The 14,833-nt window shown below is 42.4% G+C and overlaps 1 protein-coding gene across 2 annotated transcripts in view; it reads right to left on the bottom strand.

The window, feature by feature from the left end:
- Positions 1-14,833, bottom strand: part of FAM219A (family with sequence similarity 219 member A) — a 65,757-nt gene that overhangs the window by 32,405 nt on the left and 18,519 nt on the right. For both annotated transcript variants that reach the window (XM_035100521.3, XM_035100520.3), the window contains exon 2: positions 3,557-3,656. In XM_035100521.3, the coding sequence (XP_034956412.1) occupies positions 3,557-3,656 (100 nt within the window). The remainder of the gene's footprint in view (positions 1-3,556; positions 3,657-14,833) is intronic.

The raw sequence follows: 14,833 nt of genomic DNA on the forward strand, positions 1-14,833 counted from the left end.
CTTATTTCCTCTTCCAGTCAGCAGAGCAATTTAGTACCCCTGATGGATCAATACCATTCAATAGACAAGGCCATCACATGACACATACAAGTCAGTCTCTGCTGCCTCCTTTCTACTTCCCCAAACATATCACTCCTTTGACATCCGCAAAGACAGCCTCTGAAAAGGAGAGGCAATCCATTAACCTGAGGTCACTGAAGCCTGGAGTTAACACAACCACTTCATGGGAGGGAGGAGGAATTATGTGCCTACACAATTCTGAACCGGACATCTCAGTGCACAATTATCTGCTTGAAATGTGTGAACCTTGGCTTTCATTTTGAAACAAATATGTTTCTAGACTGTATGGCTTTAAGGTTTTCACATGTTAATACAGCTCCTGATGACACGTGGAAATGAAGGACACAGCGAACAGGCCAGGGCTTTAGTAGTATTAATTTCTTGCAATGTACATATACATTTAGTTGCAGCTTTCCAGCTCATGTTCTGATATAACCATCACCACCAAAATAGGTGCTTTACCCACACTATGTAGACAATCAAAGCACTTTTAAAGTAGCAGTAGTGCAGATAACAGAGCCAAGAGAAGGAATTCTGGTTTACAACTGGCAGCCCCTAATGCATAATACTTTAGTGTTCCAATATTAGCACAAGACAAGCTTGTAGCAATTCAGCACTGGAGGCCTCATACTTAGTTGGGGTGACTCACCTCATCCTGCAAGATATAACAAAAATTCATGGCGTTGTTTAGTTCAAACCTGGGGGGGGGGGCATAGTGGCATTACTTGATCTTGCATTAAACCCTGGATTTCCCATACTACTGTGGAGTGAAAGTCATGCTCCACACAGGGAGGTGGGAGAAAAATCTAAATGCTATAGGAGACGGAGCTGCCAACCTGGAACCCTCAGTTCCTATCAAACTCATGTGGTAGCCTTAGGAAAATCACACTTTCTGCCTCAATCCCAGAGTTGCAACATACAAATAATGCTAAACCTTACAGGATTCTGCTGAGGCAGGAATGAGGCACCTGTGGCTTTCCAGAAGCTGCTGGGCGACAACTCAACCTCTGGCCATGCTGGCCGGGGCTGATAGCAGCTGCAGTCCGACAACATCTGGAGGTTCCCTACTCCCCGTCTAATGATTACTGAGATAATGCATGTAAATTAATGTGCAATGTAAATGCAAAGTATTAAGAATAGTGGGTTGGTAGAACATCTGAAGAATCTCACCTGCTTTCCCTTTCCGTTCTAGGACTAGATCTTCTAATAAGCATTTTACAAGTTAAGCACACGGTATTCAGTAGAGGCGACAAGGAGTCAATAGATTCATTAGAAACCAGAAGGTCTACTTAAAATTGCATAAGCTTCATTAAAAACAGTTTGTGCAGTTCTGGGAATTGCTCCCCGCCCCCAAGTCTGCTGCTCTACAAAATGGACTTTCAAAGACGTTTTGTTATTATAGAATGATTTTGATACCTTTTGTCCCCCTCCCAGCTCTGACATGTTTTCGTTGGCTTGCCATTATAAATTTCATGCCTTGCATCTGTTCAGATGAGCCCTCTTGCCTCTAACTCCCAAGGCTATGTCATTTACCATTTGCCATATAACTTTCCGAACAAATGACAAGGTGCCTATCCTTAAAAATGACCTGTCACCCAAAATACGTACAAATGCCAAAGCAAACAGACAACATAAAATTATCAGTCCCTAAGCGGGGAGGGAGGCCATTGGCAGACCTGCATAAGAGCAGAATAGCAGTAGAAATAAATGGGGGCAGGGGGATGGCCAAACAGAAGCCGGGAAGGGGCAACAGGGAAAATCCTACTGATATGGATAGCAAGCAACACTGCCAGTTTTAGAAGAAGGCATCCAAACAAAAAGGTGTCTTAAAGGTTGCAATATTATCAGTGACCCACAGCAACTGGAGACAAACATTTTCCGCCATATCTATTTATATGCCTTTTGCATAGTACATCAATTTCCAATAGTAGGTCATGCTTGCATTTGTAAGAACTCTATCGCTTAGGGTGGCAGCAGCTGCACTTTGGAACTCCTTGCTTATTGAGATCAAGCAAGCGCCTTAACTGTATTTTTTGGCACCCGCTTAAAACATTCTTGTTTTGATGAGCCTACCCAGATGCTTAGAAAGTTGAGGCAATTTTAATCTGTTTTAGTATTTCAATTTTTGGGTGCTTTATAGTATGGCTGTGAATTCTAATCAATTTAAGTGTTTTATTTTTCGGTAAACTGCATTGAGGTTTTGTTTGTTTGTTTTTTACAATCAAAAGGTGCAAAAAAATATTATGAAATAAATTAATAAAAATGGTAAAACCTTTGGTGGCTCCTATCAGTGACACAACTTCCACTCCTATGATACTGGAACCTGGGGTCATTCAATGAAGCTGAATGGTCAGTCAGTCAGTCAGACAAAAGATAGTACTTCTTCTCATGGTATATAGTTTTATGGACTTCACCATGAAATGAGGAGATGGCAAATATGAACGGTTTGAAAAGGGGACTAGATAGATTCATGGAGAATGTGTCTTTCAATGGCTACTGGGCATGATGGCTGGATTCCACCTTCAGGATCAAAGGCATTACCTCTTTGAATACCAGTTGCTGAGGATCAGCAGTCCCCCTGTCCTGCTTGCTGGTTTCTAATCTGTGTGTGTGGGGGGGGGGGGAAGGATACTGGACTAGGTCTTTGGTACAACCAGGTTCTTATGGGGGAGGAGAAAGAGTGCTCTATGTGTACACCATTAAATCATACCCGCTCCATACAAAGATGAATTGTCATAGATTCCTCTAGCCCAAAACCTGAGAATTGCAGCTTCGTGTGAGTAACAAGTGTTCTGTTCTTTACCCCCCCCCCCCAAACTCTCACATGCAGTTTCAAACCTTCTTTAAAGAAAAGAGATGATGGCGAAACAAGTGTATGTTGCCAGTGTACATTTGCCCTGAGAGGCAGAGAGAGAATAAGAAAACAAAATGGAGACAAGTTCTAGGAAATTAAGTACAGTGGTAACTTGGTTCTCCAACGCCTTGGTACTCAAACAAATTGGAACCCAAACACTGCAAACCCGGAAGGAAGTGTTCCAGTTTGTGAACTTTTTTTGGAAGCCGAATGTGCTCCATTTTGAGTCTTACGCTTCTGATTTGAGTGCCGCACTTCCGTTTTGAGCATTATGCTGTTTTTGCTATTTATTTTGCGTTTTTGTGGCTCTTTTTTTGTTTTTGTGACTGTGTGGAACCCAGTTCAGCTAATGATTGTGTGCCTGCAGTACATTGTTTATCGCTTTCATTTTATGGCTCAATGGTATCGTTAGATAGTAAAATTCATGTCAAATTGCTGTTTTTAGGGGTTGTTTTTTAAAAGTCTGGAATGGATTAATCTGTTTTGCATTACTTTCTATGGGAAAGCATGCCTTGGTTTTGGAACAGACTTCCGGAATGGAATAAGTTTGAGAACCAAGGTAACACTGTATGTGCAACTGTCATAGCCAAGTACCCAAACCACAGAGCTCCTTCAACATATGTCCAGATGCATAAAACCTACCTAGTTTCACTTGTAGGGGGGATGGTTTGTAATTCATAGCTACAGTTTCTCCCTCTCTCGTGTCACAGTCTCTGTCAGATATAGAGGCTGCTGTTGGATCCTGTTGGAAGAAAAGGAAAACCATCAGCTATGTTTGGAGAAGAGAAGATATCACGTCATTAATGTTATCTACCCTCTAAATCAGAGCTGGGACAACATATTGGTTTTTGTGTTTGGTGAGGCAGGAAAAGCATACTTGATTTATATTCAAGAGGTTAGAGTCCAGATACTTTAAGTTCACTTTGAATTAAGGTTGCTATCTTTTAAAAATGTTGGCCTGCAGACTTCTATGATGGATCATCCAGGAGGCTGCAAACAGAATACCGGGAGTGGGGGCAGTTACATCTCAAGGTCACTAGATAAAATACACTCCAGGCTGGTCATGTCCGAAACTCATTAAGCTGTGAAAGGTGGTAAACAGCCTGTACAAAATATTTTGGTTGATTCACTTTGATTCCTAGAAGATGTCAACGCTTAACATAGAGTTGGCCCCAACGGACTGACATTGCTGTTATGTCAAGGAGCTGATGATTTAGTAACTAATTACTATTATTATTTTACCTGCTCTTCATTTATACCTATGAAAATTACAACATACCAAAAACAACAAAGCATATTCACCAAACACATGGAGAAAGATAAAAGAATCAACGCAGACTAATTCCATCTTAAAATTATAAAATGCTTGTGGATATAAATAGGTTTTGACTGGGCACAATCCACCGAGAAGCTCTTCTATGTAGAACCCACAGAAACGGAGAGCACTGGATCTTGTGAGAATCTTGTGACAGAATTTTCACTTCCTATCCCTTTGTTAGAGGCTTGTTTACCGGTAGGTGCTTTTCTTATTGCTCTAAAGTTCTCTTCAAAAAAGAAAAAGAAAAAAAAAAGATTGAAAACTCTTTCCTCCATGCAATCTGCACAATATCCATGAGACACTGCATTCATTCTAGGATATATTATTCCATGGAATCCCCTAACACATGCTACCGAGACACAGAATTCCACTGCTGATTTAAAATGTTCTAAAATCCAATCAGTGCCAACTTCAAAGCTATGAATGATCTTAATTCTTTTAAAAAAACATCTGAAAGAGTCTGCTGCTGCCCTGAAGCTCATGTCACAATAGGCCTGTCAGTTCCTAAGGAGCTGGAACACTTTTTTTATCTTTTCTTGCTACCAACAAACCATGGCTACTCAACCTCAGGGCCGAAATTAGAGCAGACTGACAAAACCTATTCCTTTTTTCCCACCAGAAACTAAACAGACAACCTTGTGTGTTGATGCATGATTTGTGGATTACAAATTCAAGGAATATTGCCAACGGAAGCACCACCCTTGACCTCAATGTGGAGGAAAATTAGAATATGTCTTTTTTGTAAGGGTGGCAACATTCAATCCCACCCCACCCCACCCCCAATTTTACTGCATATATACCAAGCTCCCTTTCATGCAAAAAGGTACCTGACTTGGCAGACTCTGATTGCAAGAGGATTATGAAAGAGGTAGAGTGCATAAGCAACAGGTTCCCTGCCAACAATATGAGAAACGGAGTGACATGGTTTTTCCAGAATGCCGCAACCATAACACCAACCAACCCTTCTTCCAGCATCAAGCCCCTTAGTTGTGCACAGAATATGCTTGAAGAAAAGTGTGATTATGACAGTAGAGCATTTTAAGCCACCCTGAAAAGCAACAGGACTACGCCAACATGCCTAACATTATTGGTACTTTAGCTTAGATTGTGTTCTGCAATTGTTATTCATCACATGCAGTTTTCTCACATGCGTTGTTCCCTTTTGAATGATTAAAGGAACACAGCCTCTTAATAGCTGGTAACTTGCCAGTTCTTTGGGGGGGCAGCCTTCACTAGCCTGGTGCCCTCCATGTTTTGGACTGCAGCTCACATCAGCCACAGACTGCCCAGGCTGCACTAAGGCTACATGTTTAACAAAAACTGTATTTTCATTCCCTTTTGACTTTTTGTGAGGAATCACAAATGCTTCTTCCCCCCCCCTCCATCTGCATGAAATATTTCTATTTCTGCATCTCTTCTGCCAGACTTGGCCAGACATTACTTCCAACACCCCACCACCCAGCCCCTGTAGCCCATCTCTGCTGCCAAAACCAGACACCAACTAATGCAACAGCTTTTAACTCCTTTGTTTTCAGGAGTCTGCGGACACTCTTCTACTCCGATGATACTTCACTTAACCTGTGGGATATGAACTACACAGGGGCAAATCAAGTGGAGACTTCATGTTTTTGTTACTTCCACAGTGCTTAGCAAGAATGGACTGAAAACTCCAAGTGCAGCCCTATTAATTTTCCAAGCCACACACCCAGCTTTATTTATTTTCTGCCAACTGCCATTTCTCCAAGCTCCAGTAACTGCTCAGAAGTGGCTCTGAAATAATTCCAGTCATTGTGCTCCCTGCTAAACTGCGTTCAAGAGATGTCTATGGCTCCAGGTTTCCTGTTCTAGAAAATTTTGGGCTTGGCCCTAGTAAACAAAAATATTTCAAGCCCCCCCCCCCTCCAATGCAAGTTATACCAAAAGCAAGCCTCAGAACATATCATTGCAAGTGGCCACAAAGCAGCTCTTTGGGAGCAGGCGGAACCTTTTCATCAACACACATTCAATGCTGGGAACAGAAGCAAACAGCAGTGACGGCATCTTCTGTCTGCTCCTTTCTGCAGGGAAAATATGGAACAGCAACTGCCAGTGACTCAACCGACATGCACTCTGGCGGGTGGAAGATGCAGAATTTCCCTCCCAGCATCTTCAGTACATCTCCGCCTTGACATACTGTGGAAGGAATCACTTGGGAGGCACTGCATGTGCTGTTGCACTGTCTAAAGCACGCACGTCTATTCTCGTGTCTGCAAGTGTTTCATCCTGGGGGCTGAGAGAGAGAAGCATCCATTCTTCCGTATGGGGACAGATCTACAGTACTTTGTGCAATCCAAGCTCTTGACCCAGCCAGGATCACAGTACAATGTCAGGGAATTTGAATGTTGCAAACACCATGGCGCATCTGAAATGGTCACACAAGGGTTGCTGAAAAGAACACAAGAAGAGCCTGCTGGATCAGGCCAATGGCCCATTAGTCCAGTATTCTGTTCTCACAGTGGCACCAGATGCATGTGGGAAACCTGAAAGCAAGATTCAAGCACAAGAGCACTCTTTCTGCCTGTGGTTTCTAGAAACTGGTATTGAGACGCATTGCTGATTCAGACTGTGGAGGCAGAGTGCAGCCATCCTGGCTAGTAGCCATTGATAGCCCTCTTCTCCACAAATTTGCCTAATCCTATTTTAAAGCCATTCAGGTTGGTGGCCATCACTGCCTCCTATAGCAGGGAGTTCCATCGTTTAACTATGGATAAGGACTTCCTTTTATCTGCCCTGAATCCTCCAACATTCGGTTTCTTTCACTGTCCACAAGTTCCAGTGCTATGAGGGAGGAAAGCTGGTCTCTATCCACTTTCTTCATGTGCTGCATGATTTTATAAACTTCTATCATGTCACCGCTCATCTTTTCTCCAAACTAAAATGTTCCAAATGCTGCAATCTTTCTTCATAGGCGAGTTGCTCCATCCCCTTGATCATTTTTGATGCACTTTCCTGAACTTTTCCAACTATACAAATATCCTTTTTGAGGTGTGGTGACCAAAACTATACACCAGTATTCCAAGTGTGACCAATTATTATATTGGTAGTTTTATTTTCCATTCCTTCCATAATGAGCCTTAGAATGGAATTCTCCTTATTCCTTCCATGCACAGGGTCAACATCTTCGTGCAGCCACCCACTGTGACACCAATGTTCTGCTTGTGAAATTATTTCATTGCATTCAATCCTAAATATTTATGGAGTACGAGCAACCCAAAATGTGCTCCAATTTAGGGGTGAACTCCAATCCTAATGTTCCATTCTAGGAAATGAGCCCCATTGTGCACAATGGAATACTTCTGTGAAAACCCATTCTGTTGTTTTTTGCCTGCATGAGTTCCCTCATAAATAATAAGGGGGTGCTTGTGCCCTTTCCATGGCATATATCAGGTCATTAACACTGCAGATTGAGGAAACACCCAAGCCCTTGCCTTTGTTGCCTGTAGCTTTCCGAAAGCAGACCAAGAAGAATAGTGGGTAGCAAGCAATAAACTACTGAAAACAAGCCACTGAAGCCTCTACCATAAAACCTTTTGTTATTTTTCTTTTTTTTTAAAAAGAAATAATTTAAACAGCACACAGTTTCTTTCCTCTTTAGCTTTACAGGCAAGACCTTCATGAATTACGCTCACGGGTCTGAACAGCATATTCTGGTAAGGAAGAAGACCCTCTACTATTAGAACAAATTGTTGCTACAACACCTGGTACCTATGAAGCACACAGATAAAGATCAGAAAAGACAAAGGTTCAGTTCAGCGGATTCTTCCAACTGTGGTTTGAAGGATCCAGAACAAGCAGAGGCAAGTCTCTGGCTCATGCATACTCCTCTCCCCGTCTTCCAGGGATCCAAGGGGAGAAGACTAGAAATTTCCACTTCTACCTAACTTCCAGTTCTAGTCACGTTATCTCAAAAGGATACTGGAGCGTTGGGAAAGGGGCATAAAAGGACAAACAAAAAGATAAAAACATTTGTGACTTTCCACTTCAGGAAAAAAGTGTCACATGTCAAGGGTGGGTTTGACTAAAAGGTTGTGTGGCCATCCCACACTCTCTTGTGTGCACACACAGCGAACAGTATGTACCAGGGTTTAGTTCCTTGAAGTAAACTCATTTTGTTTGCAGGTTATTCTAGCGCAGCATCATTAAAAATGGCTTGTGACTTTATTCTTCTTCTGAAAACTACCCTGAGGGTCCCAGTGGGGCTACTGGGGCAGGCCTAATTCCAGTTTTAGTTGTCTGAGTATGTTTACTGTTTCATTAGGACTACCATGAATTGTTGTTTGTTTGTGGTTGTAGATTTTCATTATGTATTTTATTCTGAAACCTTGTAAGCTGACCGGGGAGCATGTTTGAAAGGCAGGATAAAAATGCAGAAACCAAAACCAACAAAATTTAAGCAGTTGTGCTCCAATAAGCTGGAACACCATCATCGGTTATAATTTTGTGCTGAGCACCCACAATTATGCATACAAGAGTGCATCCAATAAATCCAGAGGAGCAGGGAGAGAAGTATTTGTGAAAGATAAGTCCCCTCCAGTTGCCAAATAGGAAAACCATTATGCCCAATGGGGCAAATCTTAAAATCCTTTAACTTCTTTTCAGTGCTCATAAACTTCTGTTAGATCAAAAACTTTGTTGCTGATCACACAAGCCTGCATTACTGGAACAGGTAGGGCAACAAATTCCCTTTCAGTGAATAATTGGGTTGTGTTTCTTAAACCCTGTGCTTTCCTAATTCTCCATTTCCCAGACTCAGCCAGACATTTTCCTCACCCTTGTAAATGGTCGGTGTATTGCTGTACCTTATACAGAGATATAGGTTGTGAATAAACACTGGAATACAAGGCACCTCGTGCTCCACAACCAGGGCTTTTTTCCAGCCAGAACTCAGTTCTGGCACTTCTTTTTCGAGAAAAATGAGCACTGCCTACAACTATGTCATTACTTTACTGTTGAGTGTTGTCATTACTTTACTGTTGAGGATATAAATAATAAAATTGTTATTTAAATTATTATTAAGGTCATCTAGTTTCATTATCTACCCTGGCAGGATACCTTACCATCGTTCAACAGAGAAAGCACTCCACAAGTTTGTTAGTGCGCATTTGTGGTAGGAGTGAAACCCAACTTTGGGAGCTGAGGAGCAGAGCAGCAGAACTTTAAGAGAAGGCAAAGGCTACCTGCTGTGCCCAAGGAGAGCAGAGCCTGCGTGAAAACTTCAATAGAAGCTAATCAAAGCCAAGAGAGCCCCTTAAGAAGCACAGCAATATCTCGCTTTCAGAAGAGGAAAAATGGGAGATGCGTCGGAGAGCAAATGCAGAATGGCTAAAAGGTTAGGTGAAGGAAGTTGCAGCTTGTTCCTGAAAGCCTCTATTTTATTCCTGTGCAGCAGAATGCGAGTCCGATGCAAAGAGGCTGGCTGTATATATACAGTACAGGATGCAAACTTAACTGGTAAGGGTACAAGTACCCACACACCAGAAGGAAACCCACATTTAATTTCAACAAAAATATTTTTGACATGCTCCAGGTGTATGCTTTTGGTCCCCAATGTGTACAGTTATGTTTAATAACAGGAGTAACAAAATGACTCCATCTGCTTTAATTCTACTGTTGAAATGAGGGAAGCTTGGGGTAACTAGGAACAGATTCTTGTGTGGAAGGACTCCGAGCTCTGTTTGCCTTTGGGATCTAAAGCAAATTCTTGGGCTCAGAATTATTTAATCCAAAATGTATTTCTTTCATACCAAATGATGGCTACCAAGGTCCTAGAAAAAACACACTAAGTTTATCCCTCAAGTCTCAGGTCTGCCTTCCTCTGCTTTAGAAGAAACTGATAAAATAATGCAATGGGTCAGGGACAAATTAGCCAGTATTATTACTGTTGTTGCAGCTTTGGCTTTTTAATTGTTATTAGCAATTAAACAGCAATTAGACAGCAACATTTTTAATTAGGACCTTGGTGCAAGTGGAGGGTTTTAAACTCTTTTCTTTCTCCTGCTATTTTTTTTAAAACAAAAAACAAAATATGATCCTGACCTGTACCTGCCATAAGCCCCTGGAGAAAAGCTTCCATGGAGGCAACTTGTTGGGATTGCAGTAGGGGAGAAATAAGCTAATCCTCCTCTTCTGGTAAAAATCAGGCTCCCTGCCTCTACCATTAGCAATTTAAAAAGAAAGAAGGATGCAACATGAAGTGACATATCGGGTCTAGTTTTGGCCCTCAGTGGTTAACAGCATATAATTTACATGCAGACTGTCTGAGGCTCAAGGTCAAGCTAGCTGCAATGTTAACTGCATTACTGTAATGAATTTATCTAGTTTTAAAATTTTAAGCATGGCCTCGTGGGATTTGTGTGTGATCAGCACTGGGATCACAGCATTCCTTTAATGGGAGATGCTTGGGACTGAGAGCTAAACTAGACATAATTTTCATTTCAGGACTGCAATTAGCATATCATATGTGTGGTTTTATTTATTTAATTTTTTAACCCCCTGGTGGTGGTGGGGAGACCTCCTAGCAGAGCTGAAATCATGGACAGGGATAAGTATTTTCTCCATGCTGCAACGGCAGTGAAAATCACCCTATCCCAATAAAACTCAGCTGGAGTGAGGTGGGAGAAACCTCCATTTGTGCCAATGGAACATTCCCTCCTAGGGCATACAGAACATTTTGGGAATGGGTCATTGGGTGGGGGAGGAGAGAGGTAAATCCACATTGGTCTCTACTCTGCTTAGCTTACCCTGTGGGCTACTGCTTAAAATAAATAAATGCAGAAATGCTAAATGCAATCATGCAATAAACCTGCTATCAAGTTTGGTCCTTAGTCACAAACATCTCCAGTTAAAAGGAACCCTATTTACCTGAGCCGAGCAAATAGCCCTGCCTGAGAACTTGAAGAGTCACTGCTGGAGTAAGCAACATTGGCCAAGATGGACCAAAGGCTCACTATAATGCAGCTCCAGAGGTACTTATGCAAGCCAATTCATTACACTTCCAAGTTAAGGCCACAGTCAGTGCTAAGGTTGAAGAGCATTAGATCTTACTCAATAGGAAGCTCCAAAGTACTCTTGCACATATCTCATACCAGAAACTCCTTATGCAAAATTGGCAGACACCGTTTTCCTGTTTAGGCAAACAATTTTAACTTGTTTCGAGTGACAGATTAATATAGCCCTGTGCTTTCAGCCCAGCCTCCGTCGCTGCATCTGATTCTTGCAACAACTGCCTGTTGTGCATGACTGCAAAATAACCCCTATGTGTGAGCTCCTGTGTGTAAGGCAGGGATCAGCAACCTTTTTCAGCAGGGGGCCAGTCCACAGTCCCTCAGATCATGTGGGGGGCCAGACTATATTTGAAGAAAAAAATGAACAAATTCCTATGCCCCACAAATAACCCAGAGATACATTTTAAATAAAAGGACACATTCTACTCATGTAAAAACATGCTGATTCCCAGACCGTCCGCAGGCTGGACTGAGAAGGCGATTGGGCTGCATCCGGCCTCTGGGCCTTAGGTTGCCTACCCCTGATGTAGGGCCTCTTTGCAAGCAGGACACCTGCTTATGACTTCACCACCAATAATGCTCTGGGAAATACTCCAAGAAAAAGGGAGGTGAGGCAAGTGAAGAAGGCGTCAGGAGCCTGCTCCAGTAACACTCTCCTCCACTCCGACCCCAGGACCATTTTACCATCAACAGCCCTGTGGAAAGGATTTTATAGGTTGATATTGTTTATTGTGGCTTTAAAAATATGTGTTTTAGTGCTACTTGTAAGGATTTGTATCCTGAAAGCTGAGATATAAATAGCTGTAACAAAAATAAGATGGGGGGGGGCATGCTGCAAATAATGTACTTTACGTTATTGCTTGCCTCAAGGCTTCACAATCCTTCAATAAATATTCTAGTGCAGGTGATTATATAGGAATGTCACTCTAACCTCTCATAAACAAGTGTTGTTTCTAGCAGTCACAACTGAGCAACTTAACAGTGCAGACTGTTCAATGAACACTCAAACCAAAAAAGGCTTCAGTTTAGTCTCGGATTGCTTGGGGGGAAGTTTCTCCATACTACAGAGGAGTGCTGAAACACCTTAGAATTTGTTTGTCTTTAAATTTCCATTTTATGCACTACAGTCAGGGATCTTTTCATTGCCGCAAGATGTAGCCGCAAAGTTAGATGTCTTTAAAATGAGTTTGTGGACAAACATGTCTTGCTTGTGGGCTTCTGCCTGATTACTGTAGGAAAAGACAATGGAATAGAGAGGCCTTTGGTGGTATCCAGCAAGGCTCTTTCTATGCTCTATGGGGTGTGCTGCAATTCTGGTGAGTAAAGAAAACCTTCAGCATGTGGTTATCTGCCTTGTTGAACGCAGAGCCCAGTGAAGCTAGAGTGTTTCCAAAACTGTATTTTGTTGGAACTTCTTGGAAGCTTGCCGCATCCCATTTTTACAGGTTTTACTGGAAGATCCTCAACCCATTTTCAATGCCCTGGCTGAGGGAAGGAGGTGCTCACCCAAGATTTGACAATACATGGTCCCATCCATCGTCCCTTTGATGCAGTGAAGGTGTCCTGCCCCCTTAGCAGAAAAACACCCCCAAAGCATAATATGTCCCCCTCCATGCTTGACGGTGGGGATGGTGTTCTTGGGGTTGTAGGCAGCATTCCTCCTCCTCCAAACTCGGCAAGTTGATTTGATGCCAAAGAGCTCGATTTTGGTCTCATCTGACCACAACACTTTCATCCAGTTCTCCTCTGGGTCATTCAGATGTGCACTGGCAAACTGCAGACGGGTCTGTACATGTGCTGTCTTGAGCAAGGGGACCTTGCAGGCTCTGCAAGATCTTAGTCCTTCATGGCGTAGCGTGTTACCAACTGTTTTCATAGTGACTATGGTCCCAGCTGCCCTGAGATCATTGACAAGTTCCCCCTGTGTAGTTCTGGGCTGCTTCATCACGGTTCTCCTGATCATTGCAACTCCACGACATGAGATCGTGGTTGACAGTTATTTTGTGTTTCTTCCATTTGCAAATTATTGCACCAACTGTTGTCACCTGCTCACCAAGCTGCTTGGCAATAGTCTTGTAGCCCAGTCCAGCCTTGTGCAGGTCTACAATCTTGTCCCTGACATCCTTGGACAGCTCTTTGGTCTTGGTCATGGGGGCTACTTTGGAATCTGTTGGATTGATTGTTTCTGTCAACAGGTGTCTTTTGTACAGGTACTGTAATGAGCTGGGATTACAGCTGGTGCTTCTAATCTCAGCTGGTTACATAAAGTGAAGATACCAGGTAGCCTGACATATGACTGGTTGATAGGGGATCAAATACTTATTTTACTCATTATAATGCACATCAATCTCTGACTTTTGTCTTCTGGGTTTCTGGGGTTTTTTCCTGTTGTTATTCTGACTCTCACAGCTACAATAAACCTACCATTAAAATTATGGACTGGTCATTTCTTCGTCAGAGGGCAAATACTTCCCCCCCCCCTCACTGTATCCTTTTTAGTTATGATCAGAATTAGTGGATCACATAATTACCACTATTTCTCTCTTCCCCACTACATACCCCCTGGGCTTGTCTATAACAATCATAATAATTTACTATGAATTTCTGTTTGAAGAGTGGACTGGAGGACATTCTGTTAATAGGTGGACTCCTCCCAATCCAGTGGGAGGAATCATCCCGTTAACTGTATGCCCTCCAGTCCACTCTAGCAAATGTGATTTTGCCTTCAACTGTTTTTGGCTTCTCTGGCTTTGCAGCCCAGTTATCATCCAACCTGTTAGGTTATGCCTGTGAAAACACTGTGGAGCTAAGAAGGAGTTTTATGTTGCAAGGCTGAAGGGTACTCAGGCCTTTTCTACTAATACTGAAAAACAAAATATACAGAAAGTTAGGTGTGCATTTTGCTGCTACAGCAAAATCACCACCCCGTTTGACTCTTCCTTTTCCTGTGTGATTCCACCCTTTTAGACTGGGCACATTCTAATACACCATCAGCCTTAAGCCTAGCTTTGCACTACTGTGGTTGACAAGAGAAAGAACAAATTATATAAGTCTTGGCTCTGTCCCTTATATCTAAGAAAATTTATTCTAAGTGGATTTTGATTCTCAGATTGCAGCCTAAGGTGTCTGCAGATCGATAGTGGCAGTGCCTTTATTCTGATCTATATGGTAAAGCAGGCTGGTCAAGAAAAATCAGCAAAACAGGAAGCCAACTACAGAAAGGCAAACCTACGTTGACGAGTTAAATTGCCAACACTTCTAGCACATTTAAAATTGAAAAGTGATGTAGCTCACGCCAACTATTTGGAAGATAGTACCAGTGTATACTGATTGCATATTGACACACGACATGCTTGATAACATGTCTGTAACACACTTGATATGAGGAATGGAGTGAATGGGTACATATGAATTTCTTTCTAGGCAGCAGGCCAGAAGCCGTGAGAGACAGAAGACGTTGCCAAGGAGATGTGGCCAAGGCCACCTAGCCATGCTGGCACTGATGCAACAGACACACAAAATGCTGAATATGCCCAATGTGTGGCAAAATATGGCAGA

The sequence above is a fragment of the Zootoca vivipara genome, chromosome 10 (genome assembly GCF_965207765.1).
Source record: "Zootoca vivipara chromosome 10, rZooViv2.hap1.1, whole genome shotgun sequence".
NCBI classification, from domain to species: domain Eukaryota; kingdom Metazoa; phylum Chordata; class Lepidosauria; order Squamata; family Lacertidae; genus Zootoca; species Zootoca vivipara.